This window comes from Citrus clementina, unplaced genomic scaffold (assembly GCF_000493195.1).
Source record: "Citrus clementina cultivar Clemenules unplaced genomic scaffold, Citrus_clementina_v1.0 scaffold_9, whole genome shotgun sequence".
Lineage (NCBI taxonomy): Eukaryota > Viridiplantae > Streptophyta > Magnoliopsida > Sapindales > Rutaceae > Citrus > Citrus x clementina.
Genome location: NW_006261964.1, coordinates 15617516 through 15639676, shown reverse-complemented (window position 1 = coordinate 15639676; position 22161 = coordinate 15617516). Strand labels below are relative to the sequence as shown.

The following is a 22161-nucleotide window of genomic DNA, read 5'->3' as shown; positions in this document are numbered from 1 at the left end:
CTTTTGATGTTGCAGCCTGATCACAGTGCTGCAGTTCCAAAGTTTGGTGAGTGGGATGAGTCTGACCCTACATCAGCAGATGGATTCACTCATGTTTTCAACAAAGTAAGAGAAGAGAAGATGAATGGGACAGGAAATGTATCAGCTGCAGCATTCAGAAAACCTTATTACAAAGATCAGAAGCAACATGAAAACAAAACTTCTAAGGTATGTATGAGCATTCTATTGCTGGATTCAATTGCCCTACCATTTTTGCAATTGACAGGCTGCTAAATATTTTAGAGTGTGTCTCGAAGGTTTAAATCAAATGGTAATGTAAAGCCAGCACAAATATGGGGCATGCGTCAGTCATTTGCCAATTGTAACATTGCGAGGGAGTGCATTAAAAACATTTTTTCTGCTGGAATTTCTTAGAAGTCGAAAACTTGACTTCTGATGAAATTAGAAAATGCATTTTGCATCTTCCAAAATATTTCTTGGCAAATGGATTGTCAATCTTTTCTTGTTGGTGGCTGGTTTTTTTTTTTTTTTGGGTAATCAGAAATAGTTCTCTTAATTAGTTTGCTTTATCATTCTGATCTTTCTCTTATTCTTTTTTCACAGAAATGTTGCTGCTTTCCAATGCCATGGTGATATCTTTTGCTATGGATGCATAGGAAACATGTATTTATCTAACGTGGTCCGTGTCATATGTATGGATATATAGAAAGTATAAATTTTCGACTTCTGTGCCAGGTGAGACTCATATGTATAAGCTTTGGATGGGAATTCTCTCACTTTTTTTCCCCTTGCCAAAATGTCCACTTGATCATATGCTTGAGTTATATATACCGGGTGAAAGACACTCATAGATGTAAATTGTTCTCTTACTTCATAACAATTTTTAGGTCATGCAGTTACCTTTACCGCGCACAAAGTATCTAATAAGCGAATGAGTCTGGTTTTAGAAGAGCTGCAGATGTTATTTGTTGAATGCTGTGAATGAAATACGTGTTACACGCTGGTAACATTCAGATCTCTAAAAGAAGGTTTATCATTAGCTGTATGAAAACTTGAACAGAGATCCCTAACAAATTCTGAAAAAGGTTCATGATAATGTGAAATCTCAGAAAAGGTTTGATAAATTCTGAAATCGAGGAGATTCATTTCATTGTTTGCACTTTTTCCCAATACAATATTTTATCTTCTAATCAAACCCTGGAAAGTGTATGAATTCGAATTTGCATATTTGAGAATCAGCGTATCTTGTATTATTTGCCGAATTTCCATTTACAGAGACCCCTTTTTTTGGGCAAGGGGTATGTGCAAATGTTAGAGCAGGTTTATGTACCCTGTAGAATACAACAGCAGAGGCTGCAACATGTATAAATTATACAACTGGAATTCCCATGCGAGCTGTCGGCCTGAAATACGGACAGATGCAATGAAAACAGTTTGCTTTTTTTAATAGATTTAGGATATCAACCTCGAACATCTTGCGGCAATTTGTCACTTAAATCTGAGAGAAACCAGTACTCGATGAGGGGATGCATCTTGCCTCAACAGCTAATGTCTTCACAATGCCGCGGCATGGGTCACCTCCAAACACAGCATTTGTAATTCCTATGGAACAGCTACTTTTACCTTGGCAAGCCTGCAAAAAAGAATGATTTAGTGGTGTCAATAACTGGACAAACTCACCATAATCAGTTCCATTTATCAAGAAGCAACTATGATAAAAGCATTTTTACCTCAGACACCACGGATAATGACATGGGCGCATGGCAGTTGCCCCTTGAAAATTTCTGGCAGCGACCCTGAGGGGTACCATAGCTAGCAAATTCTATGGAAGAGATAATATATCCATCTTGACAATGCAAATGCATTTCTGGTGCCATCTTATTTATCGACAATTTTCCATCAACAGAATATGAATTGGACCACTTCCTAACAGGTGGGTAGTGGGACTCTGAAACTTGTTCACAGACAATTCGAGTTGAACGCAACTTGACTGAAATCTCAAACGGATTGCCTCCTGTTTCCTCAAAGATGACGAGTAAATTATTTGATGCTTGCAACCATGACCGTGGCACATGGTACCTGAAGATTGACAAGTGTTAGCTATTTCAGGTTTGTAGCATTGAACTCATTATAAGAATGATTGTCCAATTTAAAAAGACAAAATGTGTCCCATAGTTACCCAGGGAAAGCATATTCTTAAGAATCAGTTATTTTTGAGTCAATATTTCTCATATTAAGGTGAAACAGAATAAGCTAATCCTGTTTTGGAACATTACCAGGTTTGAGTAGGGTTCCCACAGTTTGTAGTGCACTTATCGGAATTGTAGGCTCCACGGTAATCACATGTATCTTGACATCCACCTTTCGGGGCAACCACAGTCCAGTATCTTCCTATATGGTGGCCATTGACCCAAGCCTGGCCCTTTCCCATGCTTCCCAAATCGAGAGCCACTGGGTCTATCCCATCAGGAGCGTCAAAATATGTCTGCATGAGTTGGGGAAAATGGGCTATATATGAATAAAATTTCTTGCAAGCAGTAATTGGCAACACTGAAAGAAAATAATGAACTAAAGGAGATGGTATACTAAAAGAGAATAAAGAATATAAATCCACAAAAGAAGGAAGCATGATTGTACTGATTGTTTATTATTATTTTTTTCAACAAGAAAAAACATAATACTTGTAATGCTTATAATACTTGTAATACTTAAATTACCTCATAACAGGTAATGACGTAACAATCATCCTAATTAAACTCTTAAAATTTATTGAATGTACCTTGTACCAGGTGAAGGTGGATGGAATACCATCACGTGTCAAATCAGTCCATTCTGCCTCATTTTCTTCTATACCGTATATCTGCTGGAACTCACCCTTAAGACCAACCTGACATCAAGAAAAACATTATTTATTATTTTCTGGAGAAAGAAAATACTAATCCTTACAAGCTTTTATCACAAGCCTTGAAAGTAATCAGCTCAAGGTGCCGCAGAAGAGCCAATCAGATCAACTGAGGATGGAGTTATAACATTACAATAGCAATAACATGTACCATCATATACAATTCTAGAAATGTCTAATGGGCCGTGCCGGAGACAAAGGTCCATTGGGCATTTAGGCCAGCACGATATGGTCCACCATGTCACTGGGCCATGCCTGCAAGAGCCCCATTATATATATATATATTCCAAATTGAGCTGCTGCTTGCTGCATTTATTATATAAAAAAATTGCAAATTTGACACAACTGGGTAGGTTTATTACACTACATATATTGCAACATCTGCAACGGCATTATTTACCTTAGACGTGATAGAAATCCCATGACTTTATAATATTGCAATGAAATCCGAAGTATTCTATGTCAGGTAGATTCAAGATCCAGAGACCAATCAGGAAATATATAACCAAAACATATGTAAGATCACAAATTTCGTGCTAAGATGCCTGCGTGCCTTAGATTGTTTGATACAGCATGTACAAATTCTGTAACAATGCTGATATGATAGAAATTTATGGTTTAATAAATTAAAACTAAGCAATAAAACTGCTAATGCATGTACAATGCTTTCAGACGGCCCCAAGTCATTTCAGCCAGCAATCATTGCAACTAGGTGCAAAATCAACCAAGTGACTAACTTTGGGTAAAGAAAATATAAATAAAATATCACCAAACCAAAATTTTTACATTACATCCAAAATGAAGTTCAGATTACCTGCCAAAACATTGGAATCATACCTGGTATGTCCATAATATCTTTGAAAGGTCTATATCCCCATTTTTAAATCCAGTAAGCTTAACTTGGCCTCTAAAACCAGCCCCATCTTTCTCAAGGAAGGCACCATAATTCTGTTCCAGCAATTGAAACCATATGATACAAATGCTGAATCAGTAACCGACATCCTCTTTGGGGACAAAATAAAGACCAACAGACATTGATAAATAACTAAAGAAAAGGTTCCCAGAACCTCTAGACAATTCAAGTATTCATAACGCTTCAACTCCCACGATAACAATCAAGAAATTCAGGAAGGGAAAACAAACTAGTCCTTGAAAATTAATTCATGGATAGAAGAAACAAGGCGTGGAGATGACTGACTATTAATCAAGAAGAGGGGAGAAAGGATTGTGAAGAAAATTACGGAAGTAAAGAGAGCAAGAGAGATACTAAATTAATGCAGTGAAGAAAGAGTACCTGGGGAAGTTAAAAATTTACAAAATAAGTTTCATTTCAATTTAGAGCCTGCACTCTAGCCGAAATTCTCTAAAACAGAACCTTTTTGTTGAACATTAGGGCACAACTCAAAGGGTATTATGTCAACATTAGTTAAAAAAATAAGCTGCTCCAATTGCTAAGCAAATCGAGATTTATCATCAGATAAAGCTACAACTTTGACAAAAGCATCACTCTATCAATATAAAATATAAAATAAGATAACATAAAAAATTATCAAGTTTTACCTGCAAACCAACAGTCTGAGATAACAAGATTAAATCATTGTATCCTGACTGAAACTCAACTGGCTGCACCACCTTGACCCAATGACCAATCACACTGCCTTCGCTTTGGAAAGACATAGCGATCAAGTTAGAGAAAATAAAGGAGGTAATTATGTACATGAAACATAGAATGGCAACAAGCATTCCAATACTGGCTTATATTTAGAAGGAAGTATAGTCTAACAGCCCCAAGCCAATGCAAGTCATTAATTTTGTGGCTGCCGGTAATAAAAAGTCCATTTTAGAAATCAATCACAATGAAACAACTAAGTCTTTACTTAGCTAGCATATTAAAATATTTTCAGTAGAACTACATCAATTTTTTTATCTTCAAAATAGAAGGTAATTGTCAATATCCATGTTAATACCATAAAGAGTACAGGAATGGCAAGAAAAAGAACGCAAAGTAACAAAAGACAGAAAGCAACTTTCAGGCCTCATTGACAATGAAGACAGGGCAGGCAAAACACAAGACAGAGAGAGAATGAGTTAGAGAGACACGGTTTCCTTTATTTATTTTATCATAAAGAACTCATGCACTAATAGAAAGAATGAAAGACCTTCTCGCATTAAATAGTTGCAGAAAAATGCCAGCAGTATGTCTAAAGCTAAAAACAGTAATTTCCATTTGATGCACTAGGATCTCCATTCAAAACTTTTAGATGTTGATTAACAGAAAGATATCATGGTATACCAAACCACTTCGCCATAAGATTCTGAACGAAAGGTTTTTCAACATGCATGAAAATGACTTTAGCTTTGTACATTCAATTGCATTCTATTTATAATTTTAAAACTTGCATGAAAATCAAGAAAAGTAAACCTAATCACTACGTACTTTCGACATAGTCTTATTATTATTACCTTGAAACACTCTGTCCAACTAATTAATTTTTTCCCTAGACCCATCATTTCATATGATCAAATAGGCAGTTTGTACTTGAATATGCCAAATATGGCCCCTCCTATTGACAACAATAATAGAAAATGAGGACCCAAAAAAAAGAAAGATACAATTGGAAAAAAAAAATATTAAAGCAAATAAAACAAAAAAATAAAACAAAACACAAGCATAAACTTAAACACAAATGAGAGAGGGAAATAAATCCACCTGTAAGCTGGCCATTAATGAATACACGCAACACATCACGCATGCTATCTATCGTAACTGTTGGACGGACTTCGTTTGTCTTCCAAAACGAGATGTCATCATCAGAAACATATATTCTGCAATCCAAGTTTAATAAGCATTAATATAAAATCGACATTTGGGGGGGAGCGGTGGAGATGAAGATAATTAATTATGTCATTGATTTTCTTCAAAAAAAAGTAAAACTGTTTTTACTCAATAACAGAAGATAGAATTAATCAAACACTAGCAAACCCTTCTCTTTTTGATACATAATAATTAATTTAAAGGGTTAAATTAATAGACCTGGTTTGGCCTAAATAAAAGCATGACTAACATGTTCAATAACAGTAACAATTGAGGACAAAACTAAATCGCCACATTGACTCAATTCAATATATTATCTGGTTATGGAAGGTAAGAAAAGAATTAGTTACCCAAATGAGAATATGTTATCTCTTAGTCCCACATTGTAACTTACCGCATAAGATTTTCTTCCCCACCAACAATAGATGACTGGGAAAAAATGACATAAGGGATCATAAGAGCATAAAAGTGGAAGGAAGGAGGGTCTGTGAGTAAAAAACAATGTAGTTATATGATTCACGTATTTGCCTTTCATATATTTTGACCATCATATTTGTCATTCTTATTTCTTAATATGAATTGAATTAATCTAAACAACATTGAATAAACAGGCAAGAAACAATTATGCTGCAGATATATCTCCTTTTTACAATCTATTTTTCAACAACATTTTATCCTATTTTACCCTAGACCAAAAACTAAATAATTACGTACTTGGTTATATGCCATAGATAATCAGAATAGTCTTTTGTCACGTTCAAATGCTCCAATATGCCCTGGACGGTAAAGTTGTTTTCACTCCAAACACCAATAGGTTCTTTCACAGTCATCCAGGATTTCGAGGTAGAGGAAAGTTTACTCTCAATCATAGACTGTTGGGGCACAGAAATATTCGGAGAAAGAGGCAAAGAGAACTCCACAGTTTTGATGGAAGTTTGAGAGCTGACCTGCTTAGAGACAAACATCAAAAAAATAAATAAAGAAGAAAGAGAGAAAGAAAGAATGAAAGAAAATGCCTCAGTCATCTCTTAGAAACTGAAAACTATTAGTTCTTCAAAGCCAAAAAAAAAAAAAAAAGCCACTCAACAGCATACCACAAAATGTCAGAACCTAAAGGTAATCTATCATTGGCCCCATTTCAATTTGCGACAATTGACAGTTCAAATTCAAATCATCATTACCAACATAATATTAATAGAAGAAACAAAAAATGACCATATGAGGTGCAAATAAACTAATATTAATAGAAGAAACAAAAAATAACCATATGAGATGCAAATAAACTTGTCAAAAGCATCCAACTGGCAAAAATATGATGAAAACGGACAGTGCCCACATAACTGCAAGACAAGAAATATGTTTGAAGATTCCATAAATTATTTGGGCTTCTAGCCCAAGTTCCATGCCTTTAATTATGCAGCTGTCTACAGAGGCCCAAACATTTTTCGTGTTTTTGCATGAATTCTTATGTCACAACCATTCAAAAGGTATCTTTCAAATCTACATTATTAATGACATAAGAGATTTCATCATAAAGCTTGTTAATACTCTATATGAACCAACTTTTGATACTAAACTGAATTTAATTGTAGCATTCAAAAGTGCAACTAAATGGTAGATGTCAAGCTAAGGCTAATTTTTAAGAGAAATTAAAAATTAAAAAAAAAGACTGGCCCCAGCCTTAGAAGAAATAGCTAATGTAACTCCTAGACCAAAAAGCTATAATTGGTGGACAATTGTGTACTATGTCTCACCTGGATTCAATGGCTAGAATCCTTTCATTTTTTTTTTTTTTTAGTACCTTATTGTATGTATTTGTCTTCATGGGTGGGCATATAAGCAAGATGTAAGTTTTACTAGAGTCGATGCAGGTCTAGCATTCAGTCTAGAAATGGTAAAAATAAATAAAGTAGATTTATTTTTATGTATCCAAACAGGTCTTCATAAAATGTAATTACTGTCAAAATAAACTCTTCTTCAATGGGTGTAATGTTGTAAAATCAGAATCAAACCTTTGCAGTGTTAAACACAGTGTTCCTGCAATCTGGTAGTATACTCACTGACCACGGTGGTAAAGTATATGATTGACCAAGAAATGTCACAGAAGCTGCTTTATGTTCATCAATATTAGCAAGAAAAGCAGAGCAGTTACTTTGACTTCCATAACGATTTGAGTTTGGGCCTTCACTAAGAACATTTGCGCGGTACACATGTGCCTGAAATTATTTAGAAACACTATATTGAATTAAAAAGGTAGAACTGGCATGAAACACTTGAAACTGCCAGGAGGAAAACCATTATTTATAGTTGAAAAATGACACAAAAAGATAGCTTCTTCCTAACAGAATATACTGACTATTGGGAGTTGACTTCCAAAAGAAATTCATGTACATTGGCTGATGTGGGTTACACAATCACAAAGATATTTCTACTGTGTTTTAAGAAATTATAAGGAATTTCAGATCAAAACATTAAAATGGTCTCGGCATTGAAGGTAGAAGTCCATTCATGGGAGAACCACTCGATATGGTGATGGTGCCAAAGTGAGATTCAACTAAATAGGAGTAGCAAATGGTGAAGGATGATTTTGATCTATTGGATCCTGGGGAATTAGTAGTTAATTGAGAACCTTAAATAACATTAGGCTTAAAATAGGCAAAACCTCTTGGGGTTTCCTATTTTCAGGTTTGGTTAACATTATATAATATTAAGGAAAAAAAAAATAACACGAACCTCTTGGTTTTGTCCCAATTTTATATACTGAGCTGAGTCAGCAGCAACTAGAGCAGGTTCGCAAAGCTTTATAGCAGCATGCAGATCCTTTAAATGACCCCATTTAGGCTCACTCAGAAGACCTATATGAAGGATATTTTGGACATCAACATTGCAAGTTATTTATTCTGCAACATCTTGACAACAAATAAACACGTGCTACAGAAAAAGAATCAAAAAATGCTTCTAACTGAGGAACAATTGCAGTTATTTAAATTCAATTTCACCCACCATATTCATCAATTGGAGCATCATAATCATAACTAGTAATATAGAACGGGCCCCCTGAAGTCCGACCAAAGTTTGTTCCACCAAAATACTGAAAACCATACATCAGGCTTGTCAAAATGCAGCATTTAAAAATAAATATATGAGAATACAAGTGGATTTTAGCAGATATTACATAGCCAACATGTTCACTATTGGTCATATTTACCAAGACTAGACCCTGACTCACCCTCAAAGAAGGCTTCAATGCCATATTATGATGGCACTAGCCACTTTCTAAGTATCTACTTCAATTTCTTAACCATTGTTATAGAACTTATGCACGATATTGCAAATAGTTGGAGGGGGGGGAATTCCAACTAGGAAGGCATGCATATGTTCTGGCACCGAATTAAAACGTTTCACCGAAAACATACAACAGTGGTAACCACGAACCCTTTAACCAACTGCAGGAAAGAATCAACATAAAACTAATTCAAGGTTTCAACAATCTCATACTATTCCCAAAAGAAACTCCTATTCTACCATTCAATCATTCATGCGTTGGACAATCAAATTCAGCATTCAGTTTCAGTTGTCTATGGTACCATATAATAATTCATAAAGCTTCCCCCACGTTGAAAAAATCGCGCAACTGCAAATGCAAGGTCCTCAACAGGCCTATGAGGCAATCTTCCACCCCATGTCGTATACCTTCAAAAATCAACCAACAAAATTGTTTTATTGTTCAAATTTACTATAAGAAACAGAAAATAAAACAAAAATAAATGAAACTATGGTCATTAAGATACAATAGCATATTTGAAATAGAATCCTAACAAAGGACTGAGGCATACAATAGCTAACAACTCCTGAAGGACCCATTGCTTGTGTACCATCAGCAACATAAAAACAAACAAGTATTTGAAGTACAACTTAGGGAAGAACTCAATGTGAAATAATATATCTCAAAAAGATGAAAATGCTTATTCAACTAATCAGATATTAGAATACATAGCCATGCATTCTGTGAGCAAGTAAAAAAGAAGGAAATTTGCTTCACCAGGGAATAAAATAAGCAATCATCAAAAATCATTTAAAATTTATATTCTTGTAGCCAGGAAAACAGAAAAAGCCCTCTGTATGACAACCAATACAGAGTTTAATCAAAAAGAAAATTTTACATGCATCAAAACCAATGGTAATCAGCTTTCCATGAAATGTTGAAACTTCAGAATCCCAACAGCAAGTGGAAGATATGTCCCAAACATTATGCAGTTGATACTCAGGATAATTGGGATAGCCTAAAAATGAAATCTCATAATTCATTTTTGCTCACATGCAGATAGCTAAGAATACATGAGAGATAAAACGAATTACCCCTTTTTTTAATGTTTGGGGAAACTATTATACTTTATTTTATAAGAAACATTTAATATATCACTTTAATCAAAATGTAAGCAAAATGTAAGTTAGAATAATCATTAAAAAAACTTAGTAAATAATTTTCATTTGCAAAAAGTAAGGGTAGCATAAAATGGTTGGGGTAAAATAGAGCAATGAAAAACAAACACAAGGGCAAAGACTCTATAGTTCACCATAGTTTCGTGTTTCACTGAAGAAGGCACTTTGTGAGTAGGCTGCAAGGATAGGTGAATGCCCAGCATTTGCTCTTCAGACCCTGAAGAAAATTTTCGGTTGGATATATATTTAAGCAAAGTTTTCTACACACCTTAAAAATAACCCTCCAAAAGTATCCTGTTAGCAAACGATGTCTCTCCCTTTTATTCCATGAAAAAATTCAAAATTAATGCAAAAACTAAGGCCATGAAAGAGAGATTTTCCCAGTAATGTACCAATAGAGAGTTTCAAAAATTCACTTCTCTAGTTAAATTGTCCAAATATTCTAATGAGATCAAGTATATTCTAAAGATCAAGCACTAGAGAATAGAGAGCAAATTAAAATTTTTAAAATAAATAATAACAAGATGAGATGAAATAGCGCTATCAAAATAATCCTCCACTATCATACCATCCATCCCAATTCTCTGTCCACAGAGTTGGTTTGTTGTAGGAGTTTGGCTTGTAACCATCACAATAGTATCCATTGCAAGCATCTATCTGTTAAGAGCAAAGACAAGCCATCAACGAACAAATTCTTAAAAGTCCCAAATCTGAGCGCCTTAACACAACAAAAACCTCTACGTATAAACAGCTTTGCATTTAAGAACCAATTCAAGCTTCTCTCCACTCACTGTTTCTCTACTGCCTTAATTGCAATTTAACACGTATAAGCATTACTTGGAAGATAATTACACAGATAATTAAGGCAAAGACTTTACAATATTTTCTGGAGCATCAGTTTGCTTGCACATAACCCACGGAACCCCAGCACCAAGCCCAAGAGCCATACTAGCAGCCCATTTAACATAGTCCTTTCCTTGCTGTCCATATGAGCTTTCCATGTTTCCATATTCATTCTCAATCTGAGAAAAATTAAAAATTAGCTCTAGTAGAAGCTTTTTTTTTTTTAATGCTATAAGAATAGTACAAAATTGTAACCCAAAAAAAAAAAAAAAAGGCCTGAAGGAGATAAATTTAACTGCAAATGCTACATCATCATTCAAGTGTAGATCACACATGCAAATTGGCCATTCTTCAAACAAGGCCATTGAACTAAAATAGCATGTTGAAACAAGCCAAAACATGAACTTTAGGACACAACCTGCAACATGATGATTGGACCACCTTGCCAAGAAAACAACATTTCCTCTCGCATTAGATCCACAATCTTTTTGACAAATCGCTGCATCTCCTCCTGAGAAAATGGCGCATCATTTCAGTATCACAAACACAAAATTAAAATTCAGTTATCTACAATCTTCTGGACAAGTTTTGTCAACAAGAGTAAATTATTGCACGGCATAAACCCCACCTGCAACTTAAGCTACTTTCAGTTTGCCAGATATAACCTCATAGAACACTTCCCAAGGAGCTATTACACGTGTAAATAAACTAAATGAAAGCATATTTTCGAGAACAAAACTGGAAAAAATGATCAACTAAGAAGAAAGTTTGTTGTGATGCCTTCATGGGTGAATAGAGGGTGAATCTGTGCTCGATATTGTGACTAGCTAGTCAAAACCTGTAAACAAAGATTTCACTCTTTGCTGACTTTGACCATGGTCAAAGTTGTTTTGTTACTGGGAGAATCCTAGAAAACATTTAAATATCTCTATTCCTTGACAGTCTCAAAGAAGGAAAGGTGCAAATTTATGAATCCATAGTATCCAACAGTAAAATGTTTAGACTTAAAGAACAGCTTCATGGCATTTCATAGAAGAGCCTAGAACTGACTGATCAGTGAGAAGAAAAATGTGCTCAAAGATGATTAAACCTTTTTCACGTTCCAGTCATCAAATAAAATCTAATAATAAGTTTATCGCAACTGATTCAAATTTATGGAAAAAGCTTGTACACTTGTTGCAACAAAATTGATACACCATTTGTTGCATTTACTATCTTTGGATCAAATTTGGACCATTTTTGTAATCCAAATTTTCAGAATGTTTAATTATAGAGCAAATGTTGCTGTAAGGCCGGGTTTGTAAAACTTCTGTTCCATGGCTGAAGAAAATATATTCACCTTGCCAAAAATATTGGTCTCACTTGATCTAGGCTCAAAGTGCTTGAACATTACAATGAAAAGCTCAATTTGATTATTTCAATTTACTAGATAATTTGGTACTAGTTTATTATAGTGTAGAATTATCATCCTTCAGGTAAATAAGTGAAAAGCAAACTAATTTTCAAGTATAAGTGATGTATAGGTTCATTTACCTTGAAAGGTGCATTATTTGTTCGAAATTCTATGCCTGGGATGTCACGCAGCCATACAGGGAAGCCCCTACAAGATTATTAGTCGAAATAAGATGGGAACTCCAAATATAAAAAGAAAAAGACTAAGAAATATAATCTGGGTTGTACATTACTGGCTACATCAGGATGATGACATCAACTACTGAAAAAATTAAAATATGCAACAGATAACAATTTTCAAATGTTCCACACTTTTTCATTTCAGTTTCAAGCTTAAGAATAGAAAGAGCCTTCTTTAAAGCAGTTACTTTCCCACAATCAAATAAATTTTCTTCAACACCCATGCATTCTAGTTACCTTCTATATGGATTTTTCTGAAATTCCTTAGTTCTTTCTATTCAGAAATACAATGCTTGCAATGGCACTTTTTTTTTTTAATCATATCAATTAACGTTGCAAATGTGATACCAATATTTGGTAACTTCTGTGCGTCTATAATTTAATAATAGAATAATGGACAGCATTCCATATTCTATGAACTAAGGTATGGTGAAGCAGAGATTCTGCTTTCTACATGCCTAGCAATGCAGTTATGCAGTTTCAACATACTACCACCTTAGGTGGACAGCACCAAGCAGTTACCTATGAGAATAATCAGCACATTGAACTTTTTTCTCGATAAAGTAGCATAATAATACATTGCACCTGAAATATCTTTCACAAATGGAAATGTAACCACACATATGAACTAGTATGATGAAGGAGAGAAAAAAGGTGAGACCCGAAATTCCACTCAGCGCACACATAAGGACCAATGCGGAGTTGGAGATAGAGCCCACTGGATCCCACTAACTTCACAAATTTAACGATATCATTTTTCCCCTTGAAGTTATACTGAACAAGCAATCAGATAAAAATTAATAATTCGCAAAATGAAATATATAACCCTCTGAAGCTACTTCCCCCAATTAGGTGGATAGAAAAATTAATGCACCTGTCCTCTGATTGATTCATGTGCATTCCAAAACACATAAGTTTCGATCACATCTGCTCCACCTTCCTTACTCTTTGCAATCAGATCAGGCCACATCTGACATCATACAAAGGAGTTTACACATAGACATATAACATAGTGGCTCTAAAAGTAATGATGAGAGATAAGTTAACAATGCCAAAGCGTGATAGTCTAGTCCATATCTAGATAAGTAATAAACAGGCTAAAACCAGCAAAGAAGGTCGCCATATGAAACAGGCGAAAAAGGTAGAAAAGAAATTAGAATATAAATTAGCACCATGGGAAAAGAACTAGAGCGAATCAACACACAGAGTACGACTAAAATGAAGGAAGCAACAGTCACCAATGCACCACAAATGTGAATTTCAAGGGCATCTATACAGTTCTCAATAAACATACTAGGAAGTTGCTTGACTAAGGGTCCTCGTAACTGTTGTACTTTCACTTAATTTTAAAAGCACAGCAAATTCAGCAACTAAAATGCTTCCCTAAACAAGGCATTGCGGTTAACAGCATCCACCCACTTTCACTTGCTAGCTAGTAATTTCATTTCAAAGGAGCTTGCAGATTAAAAGCTACATTCCCTTAATCCCGAACAGGCCCTCATTGAATAACTGGAATTCGAAGTTACATAAAATGCTAATTTGCGTACCCAACTTAAGTACAATATACAATTGCCTTGTCGCCAATCATAACAATTGATTTAAACTCATATCTTTAAACAAGGCAAATGAGAAAACTGAAAAAGTGAAAAAAAAAAAAAACAGACAAGAGGGTCAACAAATTCATCAGTGACGAAACTAAATGGAAAAAAAAATCAAAGGGAAAAACGAAAAGGGCACCTCAGGAGTGGCACGAGGGTAGTGAATTCCAGCAGAGATGAGCATACGGCGGTTGCCGTCGATGATGATAGCCCTGTGGTCGTAGCTGACGTTGAAGGGCTTGAAAAAAGTTGAAGCTGATGATGATGATACGCATGACAAGTGAATCATCATCATCATCATCGGATAAACCGAGAGTGCGAGACACTGAAGCAACGCTCTGTTGTTCTTTTTGGAATGCATTTTGCTATTTCTTCTTCACTATATGTGCATGAGAGACACAACAAACAGAACAACACAAAGTGAACGAAGAAGATGGAGCCAGAGCCTAAAGGCCAAAGACTAGAGAGCTTGCTGACGAAGAAGAGTGGAGTTTGGGCTAAAGCTAAAGCGTTTTCGTAAGCAAATTAACGATCAGAACTATGACTACAATTTTGGTTTTGGATAATGACATTGACAACTCATCTATCGGGTTTCATTACTTTCTTTGGGTCCGGTTGGTTAAGTGGTTTATTTTATCGGCTAATTTTTTTCTAATTATTATTTAATCGTACAAGTACATGTGATTGGTTAATTGGTTTAGGGACTTCTTCTTTTCAATTGGATTAGGTTTAAATTAGTCTGAATACACGTGTCTTATTCACTTCCCAATTTTAAAAATATGAAAGCTACAAATCTGGTGTTTACAGTTTTAAAATTATATTAACATAGTAGAAATATATGAAGTTAAATAAAATACATGTAATTGTTAATTTTTAAAAAAGAAAAATTTAATAGATTTAAAAGTTATTTAAAGTAAAATTATAATTTATAAATGATTTTAAAGTTACAAATACTTATACAAATAATTTTTATCGTCTCTGGTGTTTTAGGACTCTTTATAATTTTTATTTAATAAATAATAATATACAACCTCTGTTTATTTAATATTATTTATATAAATATATGTGTTACTAAGCGTTAAATTAAATTTTTTATAGGCGTTGTATTGTTTGCGTACAAGATTTATATGCTTCATACTTGGGCTTGGATTCACGTTACTCATTTTTGCAAAGACTAAATTACCCTTTTAACTGTTAAATTAAACTGAGAGTCACAGATTTAGTTGGAGTATCAAGTTTGTCAAAACATTTGGTGTGGGATTAGGTTGTGAAAATTACACATTCCTGCATTCTGAGAGGAAAAAAGAATCATAAAACAAATGGACCGACGGGCTTAACGCGCACAACGCAAACCCATCCAACCCACCATTAGACGGATCCATGGATCGAACCGGGTTTAGTTTTTGCTTTCGGGCCAAGTCCGACCCGCAAAAGTACGCTTCAGCATCTGTGGGGGCCCGTATGCCACCCACCAACAACGTAATTGATTATGAAACAGAACAAATCGAGGACGAGGAGCAGCGATGGCGACGAATATGGCAACAAAAAGATTTTCCCGATACTGTGATTAATGAATATTTTAAAAAAAATTAAAAAAACACGTGCAGCATTTACGTATGAGTTTCCATTAAGCACAAAAAAAAAATAAAAAAATCCTTTATAAATATGTTAATCGCAAAACAGCTCTGTGATGCGCTCTTGTTATTCTCACTCAATCAAAAATCCCAACAAAGAGGTACGTACATGCACTCGACTGGACTTGTTAATTTTTTTATTTTTTATTTATTTAAGCTTTGGTGAAAATGATATTTCTTTCACTCGTTAGCATTTAAAGCGTCTGTTTGTTGATCTTTTTTATGCCTTCTTGTTTGATTTGATCATGTTCTTGAACAACCATACATCAATTGTAGGAAATGTTTGCTTGAAATTGCTTCATTTTAAATGCTTTCATACCATTTTGCCCTCTGGGTTTGACATGTGGTGTTTAAGCAATTTTCCTTGGCTAAAAAATTGATTTTGGGTTTTGCCCACTCTCTTTTTTTTTTTTTTTTTGTTAATATATCTGTATATAATAAAAGAAAAAGTACTTGCAAATCATTTTTGGATTCTGCAGATTCTTTGGTTGCTCTTCATGCAAAATGAGCTTATTGAAGTTCTGCATTTTTTTTTTCCTCTTTTATACCTGCGTCGCCCGGCTGATTTCATTGACATACTGATTTGTTGATTATTGTCGATGTTTAAGTTCTGAAAATAGATCTATACTGCTCTTATTAGTAACTTAATACTCTCTTCAGATATTTTGGGCTTGAAGCTCTGACAGCAGCATGAGCACTTGGGAACTCGGACAATGTTTAGGAAGGAATGCGAGAGACGGTCAGAGAAGAAGGATTCTACCAGAATTGGACCTCAACTATCCACCTACAGATGGAAACATCGCTACTAATTCTCAAGAATATCCATTTGATGGGCACAGTGATTCTCGAGGAGATATAGGAGATTGCGTAGAGGTTATTGATGATGATCTAGCTATAATTAACCAAAGGCTATTTGCTGAAGTATGATACTTAGTCTTCATAGAATTTTTTTTTTTTTTTGGTTAGGGCCTCAGATGCTTTTTAGATTTTGCCTGATTCATTTCTATGTGCTTTTAACTTTTTTTAGGCCAAGAACAATTCTCGAAGAAACCATTCTCAGGTTGTTGATCAGTTGAGACATGTGCTTACTGATGCCGGAGGATTATTAGACAGCCTTCAAGGTAATGGTTTTGTGGTTCCAGTAGATAAATGATTAATCTAAACTTCTTTTGAGGCTTCCATGAAAAATTTATATGCATGCTCTTTATAAACTTTTGGTCTCTATTTTCATCCTCATTGGACATAACATTGTGAGAGAAAGGTAATAGAGGTGATGTAGACAATTATTTTGCTTTTTCTTAAATTAGCAAGTGATGCTCACGTCTCTATGGGATAGCCTAGTTGTTTTGGTCTTTTCATAGTGGTTGTACTTAGTCTAGGGAACTGATCTCACTCTCACCAACTTGGAGAGGAATTAACTTAATTTATCTTTGTGCATGGTTTGAAGGGGGGTGGGATGGGGTAGGGGGTGTGGAAACGTAAAACAAAAAATGTAAGTGATAATTCTAACCTTGATAGTTCTTTCTGTATGTTTCATAAGATATTCATTATAATTTAGTCTCTGTAATTGATAGTAAGTTCGAAATATTTGGAAGGAAATTTTCTCTGTACTGGTGCTTCTATCACTGAGCAGATATCTGCCTATCGATCATTATCTTCACTCTGGAGTCAGTATATGATTGATTTTTCTGGTTCTGAATTGTAATTGACAGAAGTCACGGACCTGGCAATTTTGTATGTCAAGCAGAGAAGGAACAGACCAGATGAAGCAACTCCTGATAATCGTTGCATAAATGTGGACACTAGTAACAATAACAAGGTTATTCTGACAATCGCATAAGCTATTTGATTGCTCCTTGCTTGATTATTGTGTCTTTCTTATCTGTTTCTAGGAGTACTTTCCCTTGCAATTTTTTTTCGATTAATTTTTCTTCAATTATTTTTGCATTGAAAGCTGAAACTTAAGATTATGTCATTTGCATGGTGAATGATAATTTGGCAAATAATTCTCTGTATTTAGCATCTATTGTGGCTTCTACCATTTTTTAATTTCATTCCATCTTGCTTGATAGTCTACACTCTACACGATCACTTATACTAATAGACCCCTCCTCTCTTGCACTCTTGGAAATCAAAGTTAAAAGAATCATTCGACTGATCTTGGCTCCTTAACAATCACATCTTGAAAGTTTGATTTTAGTGTTTGTCCTCTTGATAACTTCTCGTATACATTTCAAAATATGTTCATCAAACCCTTTCTTTTTTGCCTGAAAAGTCTAGAACCATTTTCTCCCCAGAAATCTGTCTGTTCACCTTTGTCTTTAACAAATAGCACGATGCTTCTCTTCCCTGCTCAAATTCTCTCATCCTGCTGGGTTTAAGATCCACAACTGTGATATAGGGGCTTAAGAAAATATTTTGAACATATCATTTGTTATTCAACGTCATCTTATATTCATCTGTATCATCAACTTAACTGACAACATGTTGAACATCATCGTTATTCAATGATCATATATACTTGTTCAGCTATTTCAATCTACTTGTGAATTTCCTCTGTACCATTTTGCAGCCTAATATTTCTGTCCTTTATTTGCTTCATTTGCCTAGTACATTCCTCTCCTCCAATGTTCCTATCATCTAACCATTTTTCTCGAATGCATTATAATCCAGTAGAGCTGGAAAGTTTAGAGAGAAAAAGATGAAGACAAAAGAGGAGTGATAGTTTTGACTCGGCATTGCTCTTACTCGAGCAAAAGTGACTCACTCTATTTGAAGCCTCATAATCTGATATATAGATCAATGCTTCCCTTGTGGTTGCTTTGCATCATACAGGCCATGCAAATTTCATTTTTCACTTGGATTTTATCTTTTTTGACGAAGCCTATTAGACCTGGAATTAGAAAACGTGCTTATCAACATTGTTATAAGATACAAACAAAGATTGCATATTCTTTTCTTTTTCACATTCTTCATCAAAACTCTGTTTCTCTTCTTTGAAATGAAATTCATTTTAAGTAAATTCACTGTGCACAGCAGGATCGAGTTCAATATCAAAGATTCAATCCATGTCTTCTGAACACAATGTGAAGAAGTATTCCGGCAATGAATAAAAAGGCTTCATCAGCTCTTTCACAAGCTTTTAGTTCATTTTATATCTCAAGTACATGTACTTAACAGATGCAATACTTGTGAATTTCTGGTTACAGAATGATGCCGCACCTCTACAGTTGCCCCGGGATCCTATGGCTGCAGCTCCTACATTCAGTTGCCCAATCTGCATGGGTCCACTGAGTGAAGCAACATCAACAAAGTGTGGTCACATATTCTGTAAGGACTGCATCAAGGGCGCAATTGCAGCACAAGGAAAATGCCCTAACTGCCGGCAGAAAGTAGGAAAGCGAGGCATTTTCAGGGTCTATCTTCCGACTCTCAGTTGATCAAAATCTTTGGTAAATAATAGTGGCTTAGCATGCAGGAAAACACTTGGACTAAATGAAATAGAAATGCTCTTTAGACTTCTCCCTTGCAATTTTTTTTAGTATATATCAATGATAAATGGTATTTCAAGTTCGTGGCTGTCTGTCTCCTCCATTTTTTCACGCAATAGCTTCAATTATAGCCGTAAAGTTATATCTCACTTGTGATAAGGACATGTAACAATTAAAATTTTGAAGTGAAATTTCGTTTCTTTTGTCATGTTTTGTTCAACCAGCTCCTTGAACTAATTCCAAAACAAGTACAAAGGAATGCAAAATACCAATAAAAAAAAAAAAAATCAGTTTGGCCTTTATTATTTAAGTTCTTGGTTTTCGTATTGTTATTTAAGAAATTTAAAAATTAGATTAATGGGATATTACAACTTATAACAACTAATACGAAGTGGATTATAAAATTTTGAAAAATAATATAAATAAAAGAAAAGATCCATATATTAGGATTTTTAAGTAATATGTACTGCATTATTTATGTGGATGACAATTTTCCAATGAGGGGTAATTGAAGTTGCAATTAATGGCCGTACAATTTGGACTCAGCAATTAGTTGTTAAAATAATAATAATAATAATAATATGGCAGGTTAAATTAATCATATATCTGTATCACCGATACAAGTTTTTCATTACAATTCCTAAGTTCACAAGTAATACAAAGTGTAACATTAACGCACAATGGGTTGGAGGGGTAGCATTTATTTTATTTTAATTACAATTAGTTTATGAGTTGTTTTCATTTTATTATTTAAGTTATTGTGAAATAATATTTAGGTACAACAAGTATTGCACCATAACATTTTAGAATTAGGAATGACAAAATACGATTTTTTACTATTTTTCAGTTAATTGATGTATTAAATATTAATTTTGGGAGCTTGCTACGGTACATTATCTGTTACGTACACAGCCAATGGTGGAAGGACACACATGCACAGGAGGGGAAAATTGCTTACCAAATGCACCCTTTGTGGAGCTGGCTAAGGTGCAGCTGTTAGGTACGGCGTCTGCAACCTAGCCTTATCCTCAATTTTGTCCGTACTTTAAAGGGAAAAATTACATATGTTCTAATAAAACTTAATAATTTTCACTATTGTATCAAAAACCCAAAAAATTAAATAAAAGCTTACATTTACACAAAGAAGAAAAAAGCTATAACCTAAGTCTCCGTAATACATTTATTAAAATAATTTTTCAGTCAATTAAATATCAACTTAATTTTAATTATTAATTATTGTAACAAACAAACATATATACACACATGCAAACAATCACAGACATTTCAAAGTATTAAATATTTTTTTTCCAAAATAACGCAAAATTGGTATTTTATGTGTCAACTAACAATTAACTAATGGAAAAGCAGTAGAATACAAGATTCTGTAATTTTTTAATCATAAAATGTTAAGATGCGATACTTGTTGCACCTATTTGTTATTTCATAATAACTAAAGTAGTAAAAATTTATCGATATTTACAATTAAAAACCTATCAAGATCAACCTAAATCATTCTATTGTGGCACAATCTAAATTTACGCTCAACTTATTTTTGCAATTAGGAATTTATTGTGCCACAATCTCTAAATATCCAATTTCTCCAATATTTAGAAAGATATATCAATCATTACCCAAGTCTGGGAAAAAAAAAAGAGTCTACACTTTCTACGCAAGTTTTTGGCAAATGTGGTGAACAGTACTATCACATTGGTGAGGGCATTCAATGCGACAGCATCAGGAGGGCATCGGTTCAAATTTAAATTATCTTCCTACATTTGTGGTAGATATTGATATATCTCTCCATGTATTGGAGTAAGATAGAGGTCACGCTATTTTGTTAGTGAAAATTTTCAAACAATGGTTGATAGACCTCTAGACTGTGCTATAAAATATATAAATTCAGACTTTCTGTAGATTTGAAATTTAATTATAGTGCCAACAGTAACCTTCTATTTATTAATCTTAAAATCTAATCCAATCCCACAATTTATCCAAGTTCCCAAACATAATCTAAATAAAAAGTTGTCCAAAATTTTGACTTCAGCAAGAAAAAATCAAAGGGCTTATTATAAATCCAATCTTAAAAGAAGCCCGGCCCAGGATCTGAGCTCTCGTGTTTTTCCCATTTTTTAAATTTCCCTCAAAAGAATAGTGTTTAATGTGAATTCAGAGTGAGAAAAAGAAAAAAAAAATCAAATTTTGACAAAAATGGGAGACGGAGACGCCATGGAAGTGGAAGTGGAAGCCACTGCTACTCCTTCTTCTTCTTCACCTCTCGATCTCCACTCTCTTTGCAGGTATATATATATATATACGTTCATCGCCATTTTTTTAATTTTTTAATTTTTTTATTTTTTTATTTTTTTATTTTTTTATTTTTTTATTTGTAAAAAATATTATTGTTACTTGAACTTAATTTTACTTAATGTTTATATATATTTTTTTTTTCAATTTGTAGTGAAGTAAAAGAGTTGATGGAGATCCAAAGAAGTGGCATTGAAGATGAACCGAATACAGTGTCTTCGGATTCGGAAAATTTACTCAAAGAATATGCTCACGATTTCGAGGCAATTTCGTAATTCTTATTTTTTTTATTCTTTTCTCTTTTGAACAATTTTTTTATATTTTAAATTATTTTTTAAATTGAAATAATAAATCATTATTGTGCAGAGCAAAGTGAAGGAAATTATCACAGAGTACGCCGACGTTAGCTTCTTGGGAATTGAAGATTTAGGTGAAGAGAACCTCTTTCACCCTTTTAAAACAACTCATTTTTTGAATATCAGTGCTGCTGTATAAATTT

General features: G+C 34.1%; 4 protein-coding genes across 6 annotated transcripts in view; 3 read left to right on the top strand and 1 right to left on the bottom strand.

Annotated features, from left to right (window-relative positions):
* Positions 1–901, top strand: part of LOC18033315 (RPM1-interacting protein 4) — a 4099-nt gene extending 3198 nt beyond the window's left edge. The window contains exons 3-4 of the mRNA XM_006420886.2: positions 16–207; positions 604–901. Of these exons, the coding sequence (XP_006420949.2) occupies positions 16–207; positions 604–633 (222 nt within the window). The 3' untranslated portion in view covers positions 634–901. The remainder of the gene's footprint in view (positions 1–15; positions 208–603) is intronic.
* A 326-nt stretch (positions 902–1227) lies between these two features.
* LOC18033134 (beta-galactosidase 9) lies at positions 1228–14797 on the bottom strand. Of its 2 annotated transcripts, XM_006420884.2 has the most exons (19): positions 14373–14796; positions 13510–13605; positions 13297–13409; positions 12537–12603; positions 11422–11514; positions 11039–11182; positions 10729–10817; positions 9305–9410; positions 8721–8808; positions 8451–8572; positions 7730–7933; positions 6432–6664; positions 5613–5728; positions 4463–4560; positions 3740–3850; positions 2780–2887; positions 2277–2485; positions 1731–2079; positions 1228–1633 (listed from the first exon to the last, which is right to left on the bottom strand). In XM_006420884.2, exons 1-19 carry the CDS (start codon positions 14592–14594, stop codon positions 1493–1495), a joined length of 2709 nt encoding a protein of 902 aa, XP_006420947.1. In that variant the 5' UTR covers positions 14595–14796; the 3' UTR covers positions 1228–1492. The 2 variants fall into 2 exon arrangements, with proteins under 2 accessions (XP_006420947.1, XP_024040508.1); XM_024184740.1 differs by lacking the exon at positions 3740–3850 and having other exon boundaries at positions 14373–14797.
* An 869-nt stretch (positions 14798–15666) lies between these two features.
* On the top strand, positions 15667–19494 carry LOC18032178 (E3 ubiquitin-protein ligase complex slx8-rfp subunit slx8). 2 transcript variants are annotated; one of them, XM_024184745.1, is made up of 5 exons: positions 15667–15968; positions 16528–16788; positions 16895–16988; positions 17580–17686; positions 18907–19166. In XM_024184745.1, the coding sequence occupies exons 2-5, from the start codon at positions 16558–16560 to the stop codon at positions 18955–18957; spliced, it is 483 nt and encodes a 160-aa protein (XP_024040513.1). In that variant the 5' UTR covers positions 15667–15968; positions 16528–16557; the 3' UTR covers positions 18958–19166. The 2 variants fall into 2 exon arrangements, with proteins under 2 accessions (XP_024040513.1, XP_006420946.2); XM_006420883.2 differs by having other exon boundaries at positions 15669–15968; positions 19077–19494.
* Positions 19495–21474: 1980 nt separating this feature from the next.
* Positions 21475–22161, top strand: part of LOC18032187 — a 6899-nt gene continuing 6212 nt past the window's right edge. The window contains exons 1-3 of the mRNA XM_006420881.2: positions 21475–21655; positions 21817–21925; positions 22029–22151. Of these exons, the coding sequence (XP_006420944.2) occupies positions 21567–21655; positions 21817–21925; positions 22029–22151 (321 nt within the window). The 5' untranslated portion in view covers positions 21475–21566. The remainder of the gene's footprint in view (positions 21656–21816; positions 21926–22028; positions 22152–22161) is intronic.